Consider the following 17,990-nt stretch of genomic DNA (forward strand, 5'->3'; position numbering starts at 1 on the left):
ATTTCCCTTGACTGCCTTATGTGCTTAGTTTAGCCCTTTGACGACACATAGCTCCAACTCACTCTGTTCCCTGAATGTTGCACTACCTTCTGCATGTTTGGCTTTGATAACTTAAATACATCTTTCACTCCATCCAGTCACTGTCTCCTCAGTTTTCCATTCTCTTTGTTCCCTCCACTTCTTACATGTATATCCTCTTAGTTTTGTACTCTTCCTCTTCATATGCCTAGACCATTTTAACACACCCTTTTCAACTCTAATACATGCTCATCTTAGTACCACTGCTTTTTATTACTCAACATTTCTTATTAAATCAACTCCCCTCACACCACCTGTTGTCCTCAGACATTTCATTTTCAGCATATCCAGTATCTTTTGTACTTTCTGATATAGAGTTCAGACCTTGCATCCATACAGCACCTTTTTGACAGCTGTACTGCACTCTATTGCATGTTCAACCCCCAATAACACAACTTTTTCCTCATCTGCCTTCCATCTTGTCCTTGGTCTCCTTCTCCATGTTCCTTCAACTTTAGATGTGTATATCCTCTTAGTCAGTCTCTTCTTCCTCATCCTCTACCTTTGTCTAAACCATTTCAATTTAACCAATTCAGTTATTTATTTATTTATATATCTTTTTTGATTACCCTAGGATGAATATCTGTGGAAGAGTCCTGGTGTTAACAAATACCGTTTATAAAGTTTCCTGCATTCCATGGCTTCACTACTTTCAGCCTCGGGAAAGTAGACCCCTTTGGAGAGAGAAGTTCTTTGATGAGACTGTATTTCCAGTGATATAGTCATGCTAGAGATAACTTTTTACTCATGATGTAACCTTGGGCAGGTGGAGTCCAGAACACTCCTTGTTCTAAAGTTGTATACACAGCTATGACTTGACAACTGCCCTTCAACCACTTTGTAAAATTTACCCAACCATACAGTCATGTGATACTACATTTCCTGGGATGTATGAATGACACTTTGCCATCTGTGTTCTGACATCACCTATTTCTGCAATGCTACAAGTGCAGATTCAACATATGGCAGGACCTGTCATGCCCAAGATGTAACTATAATTGTGGAGGCAGCTCTTTTTCCTTGACTTGCACTCCGCGGACTCTGGGAAATACATAGCAGCTTACAGAAGACCTGCCCATCTCCATGACCCTTGCATTTATCTCCCACACCACTCCATCCATGAATTTTTAACTGGCATGTTGAAATCATGCAACCTTGATAAAAACCTACCTTCACATGGCACCACTGACCCTCCTCCCTTCCTACTTGTGCACATGCATAACTCTCCTTACATTTTTCCTCCCACACCATATATTCTTAGCACCTTCCACAAAGCATCTGTCATCCCTGGCATGTGCTTTCTCCAAATCCATACAAATTCCTTTCTCTAAGTTATAAAAAAAATTTTTAAGCCAGTCACCACAATCCCATGCACAGATCTTATGGGGTATATTCTACAGACTTCTACCTCTTAATTTGACCATTAATTTTTTTCCATTGTTATTCAATAATGACACTGTGCAGGTAGTCTTCTAGTGCATAGGCACCCCACCTTGTACTATACATTTAGAATTCTCTCTTACCATCCAACAATTCTGATGCCTTTTTTTTTGAGAAGTGCAACTGCAAGACAACATATCATTGGTAGGGTAAGGAAATGGATTAGTTTTTAACCAATAGAAAATTTCAAGTGTTGGTCAGAAGAAGTGGACGTTTTATCAGGAGCAACACCAGGAACAGTATTAGCTTTAATATACAGTATTTTGTTGGAGATTGGGGAGAAAGAAAACTACTCACATATCTTCTGCATTTCGTAGGAGGCAACTAAGAGGGATAGAAACTGGTTTTTGGAAATCTTTCCCACTTGTATTATTTTCTAAAAGAAGGAACAGAGAAGGAAGTCAGTGAGGATCTTTTATCCACTATGGCACAGTCATTTGGTCTGGATGCTATCTTTCTCACGCAGGAAATAGTGAACATATATAAAAAATATTACAGTATTTGTGACATTGATTTCAGACATAGATTGGGAAGTAAAGTGTAATTATGATTAGGTAATCTCCTGATGATATGAGAGTAAGTAAAGTGATTAGAAGACAAAGATAAACTGCAGAAAGAATGTAACCAAATTCATAAATGGGCAGGCCCAGGAAGAACTGGGAGTGTGTCTTGTACCATAGAGTGGACGTGACATTAGATGGAATTGTGTGTTGTGTTAAAGTGAGTTTAGTGTGGACGAGGGGGCTAAGGTCTGGATACACTAAGGAGCTTGTGGAAGGAGAGGTAAGCATCTGTAAGGGCAGAAATGGGTATATTTAGGTATGTGTGAGGCTATAATAGTACTAACAGGGTTGTATGAATGTTATTCTTAGGCCCGGACTGTGAAGGAAAGGAAGAAGGTTGATATATTGGAAATTACATGTGTAGGGCCTATGTTCGGTAAAGGATGAGGTAATCATGAGGATTGACAGTGTTCAATAGAGTTTTGGTAGGAAGTGCTGCCTCTTTTGAGAAAGTTTACCTGGGTGCACTGAAATGGTTTGGGTGTAGGAAGAGGTTGAGTGAAGAAACCCTGACTCTAGAGAATCTTTCAGAATTGGAGGGAGCAAGGGTAGGAGGAGACTCTAAATATGGGAAGATGGAGTTAAGAATGCTTTGGGTCATTAGGGGCAGAACATGTCGGTTGGTGATAGGCATTCATGGTATGGAATGAAATTGATCCATGTGGTATATGGGGGGATAGCATGATAGTAATGGTCTGAACCAAGGTGAAAGAAGTGAACCATGATAAACCACTGACTAGTCTAAGGAACTTTGCTGTGCATTGTTCATTATAACTGACAGCTAGTGGTTGTATGAGGCCATTGTTAGTTTGTTCTTGAGCTGACGTCATTACAACAGGAAAGGTAATTAGGTATAAAGAATTGAATGTAAAGCATCTTCCAGAATTTACCCACACCACAATAATTATTCTTACATTTCAGGAAACAGTTGGTTTAGATAGTGGTGCTGCTTCTCCAAAGAGTAGTGTCTCGAGCAGTTCTGTAGATGCACATCTTATCAACCTTAGATTGCAGCCTATACCTGAAGAAGTCCGTGCCCTTATTCCCAACCGTATGAATGCCTCCTGTGATGATCTATCTCTTGCTGGTACCACAAGGTAATTTTGTATGATAGTGGCATGGTTAGATGTCTGATGAGTTGCCAGTTATGTGGGTACAAATTGAAATTTTCTTGTGCATCATTGTTATTGTTTAAGGCAGTAGATTTTCTGTTTTAAGTCACTTTTGGAAGTACCTCTCTGTAAATATAGAATTGTTCTTTTTGATGGATCCTTTTCATTGCCAAAATTTACTTTATTGCTGAGCCTGTCTATCTACATCTCTGACTCTCATTTGCTCCGGAAACTCCCTCAAGTGGGTGGTCACACCAGAAGTCTCCATATTAGTTGCACCTTCTCAGTGTGAAGAATATCCTCAAAAGATACATCTCGTTTCATTGAAAGATTACTTAGGAGTCAATCCTTCATGAGACCACAGAATGGCTATATAGGCATTCCAAATCACCTGGAAGAATCCTGTAGAAAATGTCTTCGAAATGAAATGAGACAGCTAGTGGGTGCTCATAGTTGAACTTATTTCTTTGCAACTAGTAGTTAGTCTCCAAATTAGGAGGCCACAACCACTAAACACATGCTAAGGGGCACTGTTGAATGCCTCACCTAAGTATAGAAAGCATAACCAGCAAATTAGTTTTGTGTGTATTTATGATGATGTAATGGCTTTCCTCAAACTTTAAGGAATCTCAAACTGTTAACAAGAGGCTTTGATGAATTGATGGACAGTATTGTACTTGTACACTTTGGTTTGTTTGGAAATTCATATTGATTCATCCCAGCAATCTTAAATTGGCCTCAGTGAGTAAATAGAAAAGCTTTGTCATTGCATTTCAGCACACTTCAATTTGTAATGTTCAAAATTTTTGAAATTTCTTGTTTTCTGTGGTACTGTCTTTCATTGTTTTATTGGCAAACTTTGCCAAGATGATTAGTGAAGTATCTACATTGCACTCCATACATCTGTCTTTGTTGTTCGTATCTGTATTGGGTCACTTGACCAGCAACAGTTTAAAACAAAGAGAATTGACCTAAATGCATCAGTATGATTTTAGGTCTGTGTAACATTTATGATAAGGAATACATGCTTATGAATATTAATGTAAAAAGTTACATGATTTAGATCAAACTGTCACAGATTGCTTTTATAAGTAACATATCTCTGCTATGATTCAGATTGCCACTTATTGTTTAGAAAGAATTCTGAACATACAGAACCTGGAGTGGGTAAGGGGACAACATTCAGGTTTTCATCAGACCTGTTGAACACAGCCCCTGATATCAAATGAAACGGCTATTAGTTCATAAGTCTACTACCGTAAGGATGATTCAGTTCACAACTTCATTGCTAGGTAACTATCCAAAAAGTGGATGGTAATATTAAAGTATTTTTATACACCAGTTATTATGAAACTTAAGTAATTATAAGGTAATTTTTTCCAGTTATAATAATACTGACAATGACTAAGATAACTTTTTTTCAACCAGTTGTCACGATGCTGAGAGTGTAACGTCAGACGTATCTGATCCAGCAGAAGTAGGTGGTAGCATCAGTATACGACGTTACAATCAGCTGGGAGGAGGAAGTGACATGTGTGATAGTTCAGACTGTGATATAAGCACCACTCACAATTTGGTGCCTACCAGTTGTCTCCATACATTACACTGTGATAGCTCATCTAGCCTCGAAAAGAATCAGCTGATTGATTCTCTTAGGCAGGAAAAAAATCAACGCTTGATGGCCAATAGACCAGAAAAAACTGAGCCTAGTGATATGGCATTTCCTTGCAGTTCAGTTTCTCATTCATCTCTGGTCAAACTAGAGGATATTATGAAAGAGACAAAAACTTCTAATGTTAATGTTTTAGTTAAAGATAACCCAGCAAATAATGAACTCCTATTTGATTCTGAAAAGTATGCAAGATATGATAAATCGAGGTTAAAAAATAGTGTGGATAACTTGAGTAAATCTGGAATTAAACGTGTTAAAGAAGTAAATTTGCTACATGACAAAAGAGGATGTCAACCAATGGTTATTGGGGGAGAATCTGATGGTGAGGAGATGGATGAAAGGGATGAGATAGCGATAAATAAACGCATGCGTCTGGATGAGAAAAATATTCAGTACGAATTAGAAAAATATCAGGTTGCAACTGCAGAACGTATTGTGGATAGTTCTACATCTACCTCCGGAAGTGAATTACGTGTAGCTCCAGCTCCTTCAGTTACATCTCAAGAACAGCGTCAAGCAGACTTAACCTGGCAGTCTTTTGTTGGTGAAGCCAAGAGTGCTGTTGTTGACACCTTTTATGGACAGTTTAAGAGCTCGGTATGTTTTGGTGGAATTTTCCACAATTCACTTCCTGTGAAAATTCTTTCGTTGCCATCTTCTAATTATGCAGATTTTCATGAATTTTAGAATTCTAACTGTATAATTCAAATTGGTAGCCAAATATATATGTACAGTGTGTAGTTATTAATTTCAGTAATATTAATCTAATATTTTTGCACAGCTTGTGTGCTCAGTTTGTGGACACACATCAATCAAGTATGACCCATTTGGAACTCTTTCTGTGCCTCTTCCATATGCCAATCAGATTCAGATACGTGAGTATTATTTCAGTCTGTTAACCTTTGTTCATTTGGCAGCAGCCAAACTTATCTTTTTTCATCACCCTGATTAACTAATTGGCTTCTCCTTTATGTGTGTCAAAGTAATATGGTATTCTTTTGATGTGAAATAGTAATAATATTGATGATCATTACTTTGTAATATATCTTTCTATTTTCTTTGTGAAAAAAAGTCCCTTTCTACCAACTTGAACACTATGCATGTTGATTTGAGGTGCTACTTTCAGTGCATACACGCATCTTTCTTGTTAATAGTCTCTTCCTTTTTTTCTTTTATCTTTCGTCATATCTCACTCAGATATACTCTGCGTGTTGAGGGTTTTTAGCATGACCATTCTTTCATCATTCATACCAAGTTAATTTTTAATGCTGTTAAAAGGAGATATTCCTTGTCACTTGATCCTTTACTGTTCCATCTTCCCATTGTTTTCTAGTTTTTTCCAAATGCTGAAGGTGTATTTTACTCCCTATAGCGATGGAGTATTTGTCATACTGGTTTACTTAAAACATAATTTACTGTTTAGGGTACTACAGTGTATGTAGATTCCCCTTTCGAATACTGTTCTGTCACAGATACCTACTTCCCATATTCTTCTTCTTATTCATAGTCTTCTTCAGTACCTGTTTTTTTTCTCACAATGTACATACTTTAAGCCCATTGATAGCAGCTACCCTAAGATATTTGATATAAGAAATATAGTTTATCTCCCGGATCAACGTTCTATGTGGCTTTCTTCCATAACTTTCTGTGAAATTATGTGGCACTTATTTGATTATAATACACACCTTTGTATTGCATGCAACTCATAATTTGTTTAATTTACTTCCAGCTGTGACATATGTTCCAAGTTGTGGTGGCGTTCCCACACGCTATCTCATTACTCTCTGCAAGGTGTCTTATGTGAGTGATCTCAAAGCTGCTCTCTGCAGGATGATTGGGTTAAATTCAGCGGAACACCTTGTAACAGCTGAGGTTTTTGACAACCACATCGCTCGCATTGTGGTAGGAACTAATTCTTTTAATCTAACAGAATAATAGGTAGCTCTTAGAAATTATTTTTGATTCATGCTCGAAAATTTTTCATGTCTGGAGTGCTTTTCAGAACCATCAAGGTAAAAGTTTTTAAGAAATTAAAGAAAATCTTAGAGCATTTTGGAGAGAAACTTAGCTTGTTAATGTAATTGAAGGAAATTATAAACACCTGCATCGAGATATTTAAGATATACTGCAATTGGTATTCAGAGTAAGCATTAGGAGGAGATAGGACTGTTGAGTGAATCAACTTCAGTGTGATGAAACGGTTGGAGTTGAATTTGTGTTGAAATGTTGCGAGGGGATTATGGTTTGGTTGGTGTGATGATTTCTTACAGACCATCAAAAATGGAAAATGTTAGGGCTTTAGTCCCTCCATTGTCTATGTAGGATGAATAAGTCACTTCATGGGGAGGAGAGGGTGTTTCACTTTCATGGCTGGAATAAGATGGTAAAAGAAATTATTAAGTTTAAGAAAGGAATAGTGGAAGTTAAGAGACAAATGTTTACCTAGATGACATCCTGATTTGGAGATTTAAGGTCCATGAGATCTTCATTAGGTATATTATATAAGAATAAGCACAAACTTGTCCTATGAAACAGAAATGTAGATGTTGATTATTTGATATATGAAAATTAGTGGAAAAATCATTGAACAGTTGGTTGTTGGTCAGTTTACGAAAGTGATGGAGAAAGATAACTAAATGTTGGTGAAATCAACTGTTAAAAAGATGCAGGTCCACAGGTAGATTGAGGTTCATAGGAGAAGCCAATTATGCTGCTTTCTGAGTCTTTGCAGATACTGGAAGCAGCGCAAGACAGAACCCTAGAGATTCTCTTTGTCATATGACCTCAGGTCATATTCAGATTGAATTCTATTCAAATTGGATTGATGAGTATGATAGTCAGAGATTTATATGATATATGAAAAGTAAAAGAAAAAGTGTGAAGAGATGAGGAAAAAATATGATAGTTGCATGGTTCATGTTGAAGTAACATATTAAGACTAGCCACCTTGTTTTGATACAAAGTAAAACCAGCACTGTGACAGCATTGAAGATGCCTCAATCATGGATTGAGTCTGCTGGAACCAAATATACATTCTCCCTGTAAATCTTCTGGTGTGTTTTTCCCAGCTAATTGGTTTTCAGGATTTCATGACTTCTGTAATTCATTGTGTGAGAGACTGTTATGGTGCCAAACACTTTTTCAGCTTGAGGTTAGGAACCCATTGTTGAAGTGTTGGGTTATGGAATTACACATATGGATTTTCCCAAGTACTTTTATATTCTGAAATTTGGAGAATATGTGACAAAGGTCCATCTTCATAGTGTCTCTATTTCTACTCAGAGGCAGTGTCTCCTTTCTAGAATTTTTTTCACTTGTGTTTTAAAGATTCATATCTTTTTTTGTCTGCTCCTGACACTGCCTTGCTGGAGGGGGTGGGTGATGCTATTTCATGTGTGGTGGGGTGACGACAGGAATGCATGAAGGCAGCAAGTATGGATATGTACATCTGTATATATGTATATGTGCGTGTGTGGGTGTTTATGTGTATGTGGATGCCTCGGGCCATTCCTTGTTTGTTCCTTGCGCTACCTCACTGAAGCGGGAGACAGCGGTTAAGTATAATAAATGAAATAACTATCTTTATGAAATCTCAGAATGTTTCTGTTTAGGATTCTTTTTGGGCTCATTTTGGGATAAAAACAGCTAGTATTACTACTGCTTTTGCAAGGGTGTCCTTTGAGGAAACTTTTCATTGCCACTGACTTGGGATAAGCTTCTTAGGTCATTCTTGAGAAGACCTTCCCATTGCAACCTAGTGGAAGCTGACAGAAGTTCTGGACATGTAACAGTTAGAGAAGTTTTGTGGCACTACCATCTCATCATCAACTTCAGAAACTATAGATTTTAATGGCCCTTGGTATTGGAAAAAGAGGAAGCAGGACCCAAAATGTCCAGACTTAGGAACCTCATTTTTGATGACTTGTCATTTGTTAAGATTACTTTAACTCCCAGTTTCTGGCATACATTGAAACAAGTGAGTTTCAAAGTACTCCAGTTTTGATTGTTTCTTGAAAGACTTTTCGTGAGGAATATCATGCCTTATATTTTCCTGGCACTACCTCTCTGAAGCAGGGGATAACAGTGCCGTTTCCTGTGGGAAGGGATAGCGCCAGGAATGGATGAAGGCAAGCAAGGATGACTATGTACATGTGGATATATGTATATGTCTGTGTATGTTTATGTATATTTGTATATGGTGATATGTATATGGGTGTTTATGTATTTATATGTGTATTAAGTGGATTGGCCATTCTTTGTCTGTTTCCTGGTGCTACCTCGCTGATACAGGAAACAGCAATTAATAGTGATAATGATAATAATAGCAATAATGGTTTGGTCACATGGAGAGAATGAGTGAGGAAAGATTGACAAAGAGGATATATGTGTCAGAGGTGGATGGAGTGAGGAGAAGTGGGAGACCAAATTGGAGGTGGAAAGATGGAGTGAAAAAGAATTTGAGTGATCGGGGCCTGAACATGCAGGAGGGTGAAAGGCGTGCAAGGAATAGAGTGAATTGGAACGATGTGGTATACCGGTTCGATGTGCTGTCAATGGATTGAACTAGGGCATGTGAAGCATCTGGGGTAAACCATGGAAAGTTTTGTGGGGCCTGCATGTGGAAAGGGAGCTGTGGTTTCAGTGCATTATACATGACAGCTAGAGACTGAGTGTGAACGAATGTGGCCTTTGTTGTCTTTTCCTAGCGCTACCTCACGCACATGCAGGGGGAGGTGGTTGTCATTTCATGAGTGGTGGGGTGGCGACGGGAATGAATAAGGGCAGACAGTATGATTTATGTACATGTGTATATATGTATATGTCTGTGTGTGTATATATATATGTATACGTTGAGGTGTATAGGTATGTATATGTGCTGTGTGTGGATGTGTATGTATATACATGTGTATGTGGGTGGGTTTGGCCATTCTTTCATCTGTTTCCTTGCGCTACCTTGCTAACGCGGGAGACAGCGACAAAGTATAATAGATATAAATGTAATGATAATAATGCTAATAATAATAATAATGCTAATAATTCAGTGGTGGCAAATGGAACCATATTGGAAGCACAGAATGCTCTTTCAGGAGCACCATAAGGATTGTAGTAGTCTTAATACTTTTTGTGATAATGATCTCAGATATAGATAAGAAAGTGAAGGAATTATAGTCAGGTGACTTCATTGATGATACAAATAAGGCGAGTAAGTGAATATGACAACAGAATCAGAAGTAGACAAAAAAAGCTACAAAATGATGTGAACATGATCTATAAATGGGTAGAAGAAAACTCAGTGAAATTTGAAGTATTTTGAACAACTGAATCATGGAAAAAGTAACAATTTATCAGTGTCTCTATGCATAGGCCTAACAGGGAAATATGACGAGTGAAGAAATTGCCAAGGATTTAGGAGTTATCATAGGTAAGACTATAATTCAAGAGGTACATCTGTGAAATAGTTTTGTCAAGCCGGATAATAAGCAATATGTTAATGAGAATTTCATGGATAAAACCTGATGTGTGACAGCCTTATTTTAAACAGTAATCATTATAGTTTATATTGCAAGAGGTCACAGTGATGCATGTGATTTAGTACTGTTTATGCAAAAGACCATGGGAAAATGAAACACGATAAGTTCCCAAGTGCACTTTCATGTAGTGATCACATTGTCTGGGGAGATACAAGAATGAGATAGAAGACATAGAACAATCAGTTGATGTACAAGGAAGAGATGCATCTGATGCCTATTCCCTTCAGGAACGGGAATGGCCATGGCAAAAGAGTCTCAGTAACCCGTGAACTGTATTGTTGCTTCTTATCCTTGAGTGCCTCACTTTAACAGGCCACATGGGGCAAGAGCAACTGTTGCACTGTGTTTCTAGAGGCTCCTACCTATTGATCCACCTACTACTCCTACATAATGCATCCTCATAATGTTCCTACCAACTACTTGTACTTGCTATTTCTACCTGTTGCTCTTGTCTGATGTTCCTTTCAGCCAGGAAAATTTCTTTCTGGATGAAAAGAAATTTTTTTTTATTCAAGTTGGCCTTTCTGAGGGACCTTTTTCTGGAGGAGTTGACAAATGAGATCTTTAATTTTCTTGAAACAGTTTTGTTAAAAGGTACCTTACACTACATGTAGATCCACTTTGCCTCTACGGTTTGCCACCCTGGAGGCAGAAGGTCAGTAATGTGCTTTATGATAACCTTTAAAGAAACTGTTCTTGCTACAGTGTTCTTGGTTGAAAATTTTCTTCCTCTTCCATACTGATATGATCTTAAAACTCATGGAACAAAACAACCACTGTGAGATATGGGTTTTGAGAAATGAAAAACTTTTTCTCTTGGGGGCAGTGTCCTATGAGCAAATACTCAGGTTGCTGTGATCTGTCTTACCTTTCAGTCTTTTTTGAAAATATTTTTTCAACCAGTGGTAACCACCATTAGCGTGATGTCCACTTCCTGAGAATAATAAGGCGATCAGTATGACAATCAGCATGATGATGGTATCATTGTTGAGTGGTGGTTACTGATTGGCAGGAGGGTAGACCAGCCAAAGCTGCAGCTGCTAAATGGGTGGTTAGGGAGCCGTGAGAGGCTTTTATCTCACCAGAAGGTAGGGGGTTAGAGTTTCTAAAACCTAGGGACCTTTAGGGATTCTTTCAAAGCTTTTGTGATACTGCCCTAAAGAGATACAGTTTTTCATTCATCAAAATTTACTTGATTCTTTGGTATGCATCGTTTATTTCTTTTTTTTAAGAAAAACAATCAGCACACACAAGAGCAGTGCCTAATATATTTGTTAAAAAGTCCCAGTGGTAACATTGCCTGATTGAAGCAGGTGTTTACTGTATGGGGAAAATGTCTTTAGAAATGAATTGCCCAAGCATTGAAGTTAATATATACACAAGAAAGTAGTAGATAAAATAGGAAATGGTAATGGAAATTGGATAAGAGAAGCAGTTTGAGATGAAATGGAAAATGACTGTATATGGAGAGATCTGAGTTGATGATTAGAATAAAGGCAGACCACCATGGGGCTGCAGTGTCAATGTGACCAATTGAAAGTACTCTTACAAAATATTCAACATGTTTATGCATACTGTGAGAAGCTAAGGTTTATGTATATATTACCTCTTTCATATGATTTTATATTTACAGGAGGATGGCTACATGACCAAATTCCTCAACTATAACCTACGTAGTATATATGCTTTCCATTTTACGCCTTCGCCACCCACAGTTGAAGAAGCTTCCCAGGTTACTACACCGTCTTCTTCAGTTGAGGTGAGGAGGTATTTTGTTCAGAGTGGTTTGGTAAGATTTTTATCTTAATATCTTTGTTTTGATACAGTAACTTCTTAAGCCCCTTTTTGTAATGCATTCATTGTATTTTAAACTAGGGCAAAGACATAATGGCACCATAGCAAGGTAACACTGTTGACTTCACAGAAATGGTAATATCAAAGTGAATTAGTGGGGTTGGGTTTTAGTAAGCATTTTTGGATTATGTGCTTATTGACAGGTGTGCCAAGGAGAGGTTATTTGATGTAAACTTTTTAAGAGAATTGGCAAACGAAATGTCTGCTCATTTTCTGATGGAGTCAGGTGTGAAAGTTTATGGCTGTTTTAGGAAGAGAGGGAATGTCATTGTGAAGTGAGTGATGAAGATGAGTTGGCTGGGAAATGAGGGCTATGTAGGCATACCAAGAAAGACTGAGTGAAGAATAGCATGGGCAAGAGTAAGATGGAAGTAGGAGAGTAGAAAAAGAGTTAAGGTGTTTAGGGAATCAGGATATACGTGTTCAGTTGAAGAGTGTGGAATGTGGATGTATGATCGAAGGTAGCTAGTTGTGGAATGTGGTGTCAGACTACTTGTGAAATTCAGAGAAATGGGCGATGTATAGACAGTATCTATAGTGAAGGAGTGTGATTAATGGGGGGGGGGGGAGAACAAAGAAAGCACCAGGATATCAGGATAGATGTGCAAGAGATAAATAGATGGCACGTAAGAGATAAGGTTAGAAAGTTTCTTTAAACTTTTGAGAAAATAAGAAAATGTTTTTTAGGGAGGTGAATTGTGAGAATTTGAGAATAAGTAGAAACGACAGTGAGGGGAATGGATGAGGAAATGATAATAGGCAAAGTAGAAATGAAATTGGGATAGTTAGCATTCTGAAGGACTCTTGAGTGTGTTGAATGATAATATGGTAGGTGTGGCATTTTTAGGACCAGAGAGCATACAGACTTAGAGGAGGTAGTGAGAGTCTTGTGGTAAATGAATCATGGTAGAGTGTTAATTGAGAGAATGGTAGGATGCACATCTGAATGGGGAAAAGAAGTGTGGATTTGGGAGAGATAGAGTATGTCTGAGAAATACGTGGATACATAAAGAGGGATAGGGTTGTGAGAGAAACCTTGCAGAAGTGTTATGAATATCTAGGGTTAGTGAAAAGTTACTAAATGCATTCGAGTTTTTATGGGAAGAGTATGGCATGTGTTTAAGTAGGAAAAGGGGAAGGTGAATGGTTCCTGGTTAAGGTTGGTCTTTGTCAGAGATACATGATGTCTCTATGGTTGTTTGATTTTATGGTTGGGCTGGTTGGGGATTTAAATACAAGAGAATTAAAGCAGTGGGTGGGTTGGTGGTATGCTGAGAGTGGGTGGCTAGGGATGGTGAATCATTTGCTATTTGTTGGTAGCATGTTTCTGAGAGAAACTGCAGAAGATGGGTACAGAGTTTAGGAGTATGTGAAGTGAGAAAGTCGAGGGTACGTGTGAACAGAAGTACCGCAATGAATTGCAACATTCTGTGGGGTAGAAGGGTGACCAGATAGTTTGATTGTTAAGTTTGAATCGGGATGTCCTGGAGGAAGTGTAGCAGTTGTTAATTTTGAATAAGGATGTTGATCAACTTTATATCCTTAGATCGTGCTGTCTTACATTTTATCAGCACCATCAGCCAAGCTAGTGGAAAGTATTCACAGGCCAACCTTGGTCAAGTGTGTAGGTTTGACTCGTGGTTGCGACACTCAGTTCACAGTCAACCAACCTGTTCTTCCTCCCTTAATGGTTGGTTGATAAAATGGGTACCTGTCTTAGGCTATGGTATATACATAGATATATTCCCTGCGTGTCGTAGAAGGCGACTAAAAGGGGGGGGAGCGGGTGGCTGGAAATCCTCCCCTCTCGTTTTTTTTAATTTTCCAAAAGAAGGAACAGAGAAGGGGGCCAGGTGAGGATATTCCCTCTAAGGCCCAGTCCTCTGTTCTTAACGCTACCTCGCTAATGCGGGAAATGGCGAATAGTATGAAAAGAAAAGAAAAAAAAAATTCGCACAAACAAGATGATCTTGATTAGAGCACTGTCTGTGCCATTTCAGCTATCATTAAAGAAGAAATTCTTTGCACACATTGCAGACCTCGTAAAGGAAGGGAACATGCTTAGACAAACCACTCACCTTCATTAGAGCTTATGGAAAAATTTCAGATTCTAAATGATACCATCATCAACTTAATCACTAAAGGGAAAACAGCAAACTAGCACACCTTTGTGACATGATGGAACACAAAACCAACAGCTACCAATTGTGGCAAACAATACAGAAAATCCACGCTTCCCATAACAACTTTGTTCACACGTGAAACTCTTCTAGCCCAGACCTGCAATGTTGCATTTCCTAAAGCACACACAAATATGCTAATGAAATGCTTTTCAAATATTGGGCACAAATCAACCACACCCCTTTACTGAAGTCATGAAAGATAGAAACAAAATCCAACCCAAAATACCTGCTCACCTATCCCTCACTCCCATTGATACTTACTGCTCATTTAAAACCTTAAACCCTTAAATGCTTCAGATATAGATATACACCATGGGAGTGACTCCTATAGACAAACAGCTGCATTGAGTTATGTGCCTGCAAGGGCTAGATGGTTTCTGAGTCGTCATTGCATGATGATTTTCTCCTCACAGTCCTTCACCCTCTCACTGTGATAGAGACAACACATACTCTTGAGTTTCTGTTTTCTTTGAAGGAAATTGAGTGGCTTTAGCTGAGTTAAAATGACCAGGCAGAAGATGATCCTGAATTACTTGATGATGACGACCTGTCAGCAGATCTGTGGGGAATGATTTTATGAACATTGACTCTTTCAGCATGGAAGGTTGACCAAGATGAAGCAAAAGGTGTTTCTAATTCAAGTGGAGTTGTTATTTCCATTGCCACCTGACTGTGATAATACTGTGTATGACTGGTGCAGATGGTAATTTTACAAGCTTTTGTAATTCGACTTTACCAGTTATAGGGACTCTATTGCCATGGCCACCCACTCGAGGGAGTTTCCAGAGGGAAAGGGCATCATAGATGTAGTAGATAGATAGATTTATAATTTTCATTTTACGAAGTACTTATCAGTGAATCACAGTGAGTATGATAAGAAAAGATTCATTATGTAGAATAGAACTATTAATTAAAAATCACTTTTCATGCATAGGTAGAATGAATGATAAAGTGTGCTGTGGCCACTTGACACTCAGGCTATACTCCTGTAGTTTGTAGCATGTTGTGCTGACACAACTACCAAAAATTCCGTGCATTAGAGTCTTAATTGTGGACTAAGTATACTTTTCAAGTGATGTTCCTTATTTTATTATGAATATCTTTTAAAGCTGGAAGGTTGAATACATTTTTTATATAACTTGACAAGTGTGAGATTCTCGTGGATGGAAAGGAAACCTGTATGAGGTTGCAGCAGACCCATACTGCATATTAGACTTCTGCATCAAATGCTTGGACTCAGTTGCAGTGCAAACACTTAAGAGATATCTTCAGGCACATGAACACAGCTCCAGTCAAATTGATTTTAAATTATTCAACATAAAGAACAAAACTAGAATGATTCTTATCGTGAAGTGTTACAAATTAGTGTGGGGATGTTGATGATATGTTGATTGGTGGACCATGTTCCCTGGAGTTCATGCATGGTAACAAGGTTGTTAGGGGTCAGACTTGTTGGGTCATTGGTTGGGTGTTTGCCTGAGGTTTACACACCTGGGAAAGTCTGATGGAGTTAGAGAGTGAGGTCATTTGGGGTGTGGTAGAGAATGATTGTAGAGTCTTAGCTTGCCCAGTATTTTGATGATTTATGAATGAATTATATTTTCCTTTGTACATGGCTTCCATTATCTGTAGATTTGTAGGGTTGTGGCAATGTTTTAGTATTATGCTATTTTCAGTAAGATTTTGACAAGTGAGATTCATGTTATATTGTTGGGAGCAGGGGGCTGGAAATCTTCCCCTCCAGTTTTTACTTTTCCAAAAGAAGAACAGAGAAAGGGGCCAAGTGAGGATTTTCCTTCAAAGGCTTGGTTCTCTGTTCTTGATGCTACCTTGCTAATGCAGGAAATGGCAAACATGTATGAAAAAATATACATACATGCACATATACATATACATATCAACATATACATATCAACATATACACATCAACATATGCACATATACATGCATATACCTAACATAAACACTTGAACATATGCATACATATACATAAACATACACAGACATACACTTATGTACACATGTTCATATTCTTACTTGCTTGCCTTCATTCATTCCTGGTGCCACTCTGCCCCACTGGAAACAGCATTGCTACCTTCTGCATCAGTGAGGTAGCACCAGAAAACAGACAAAAAGGCCACATTAGTTCATGCTTAGTCTTCAGCTGTTTTGTGCAATGCACCAAAACCACAGTTCCCTATCCACCTCCAGGTCCTACAGACCTTTCTATGGTTTACCCCAGACATTTCACATGCCCTGGTTCAGTCTATTGACAGCACGTTGACCTTGGTATACTACATTGTTCCAATTCACTCTGTTCCTTGCATACTTCTTACCCTCCTGCATGTTCAGGCCTTGATTTCTTAAAATCTTTTTCACTCCATCATTCCACCTCCAATTTGGTCTCCTGCTTCTCTTTGTTCCCTTGACCTCTAACGCATATATCTTTTATTTCATACTTTCCTCACTTATTCTCTCCATATGTTCAAATCACTTGAACACACCCTCTTCTGCTCTCTCAACCACACCCTTTTTATTACCACACCTCTCTTACCCTTTCATTGCTCACTTGATGAAACCACCTCACACCACATATTGTCCTCATACTTTTATTTCCAACACATCCTCCCTCCTCTATACAATCCTATCTGTAGTGAATGCCTCGCAACCATATAGTATTGTTGGAACTACTTTTCCTTCAAACATACCCATTTTCGCTCTTCAAAATAACGTTCTCTCTTTCCACACATTCTTCATCACTCCCAGAACCTTCGCCCCCTCCCCCACCCAGTATACATAAATACATATTTCATGTCTTTCTGCAGTTTCCCACATTAGAGATAGCATCAGGAGGAGATGAATAAGTCATTGAGGAAATCACCATTTGGCCCCACTCTAGCTTCCTCCTTTTGGAAAGTAGTAATACAAGGTGGATCATTTCCATTTTTCCCTCTCTCACTTCCATTAGTTGACATGGAGGAGTTTTGATTTACTATACTTGCTGGTATTTCCCACCTTTGCTATATAGAATAATTTTATGAATTTTTCAGACATTAGGAATTTCAAACAAATTTACAAAGATAATTCCAAGCAGCATGATTATCCTTTTGTCACATTGGGCCAGAGAGCCAGAGTTTTATCCTGTTGTGACATGTCCACCCATGCCTAAAGCCTACAGAGCTGTAGGGGCCAAATGTCTTTCTTCAGTCCTGGCCCAATTTCACTGTTGCACAACACTGTTGGGTTTTGTAGCCTTTTTAAATTTCCAGCAGTTTGTCTTGTTTGAAATACAGTGAGAATGGCATTGAAAGATAAGAATAATGTTAGTGCTGCAGGAAGAGAAAAATGTACTTTATGCCTGAATAACAAATTAAAGATATCAAAAACTGAAAAAGTGTATGAGATAATTCTGTTGTGGCAGAGTTTGGCTGTAGCAGAACAACTGGTAGTGACATCAAGCACACAAAACTTAAAAATAGGTTTATTTTGGAGAAGAAAGGGATCCCTGCCTGTAACTTCAGCAGTAGAAGATTTAATCTGGTACATAGGCAGGATAA

General features: G+C 38.3%; 1 protein-coding gene across 4 annotated transcripts in view; it reads left to right on the top strand.

Moving 5' to 3' along the window:
* LOC139760799 (uncharacterized) overlaps window positions 1-17,990 on the top strand; it is a 55,267-nt gene that overhangs the window by 11,918 nt on the left and 25,359 nt on the right. For all 4 annotated transcript variants that reach the window (XM_071684409.1, XM_071684407.1, XM_071684411.1 and 1 more), the window contains exons 8-12: window positions 3,003-3,178; window positions 4,622-5,462; window positions 5,647-5,740; window positions 6,595-6,767; window positions 12,030-12,155. In XM_071684409.1, coding sequence (XP_071540510.1) covers window positions 3,003-3,178; window positions 4,622-5,462; window positions 5,647-5,740; window positions 6,595-6,767; window positions 12,030-12,155 — 1,410 coding nt within the window. The remainder of the gene's footprint in view (window positions 1-3,002; window positions 3,179-4,621; window positions 5,463-5,646; window positions 5,741-6,594; window positions 6,768-12,029; window positions 12,156-17,990) is intronic.

This window comes from Panulirus ornatus, chromosome 38 (assembly GCF_036320965.1).
Source record: "Panulirus ornatus isolate Po-2019 chromosome 38, ASM3632096v1, whole genome shotgun sequence".
NCBI classification, from domain to species: Eukaryota; Metazoa; Arthropoda; class Malacostraca; order Decapoda; family Palinuridae; genus Panulirus; species Panulirus ornatus.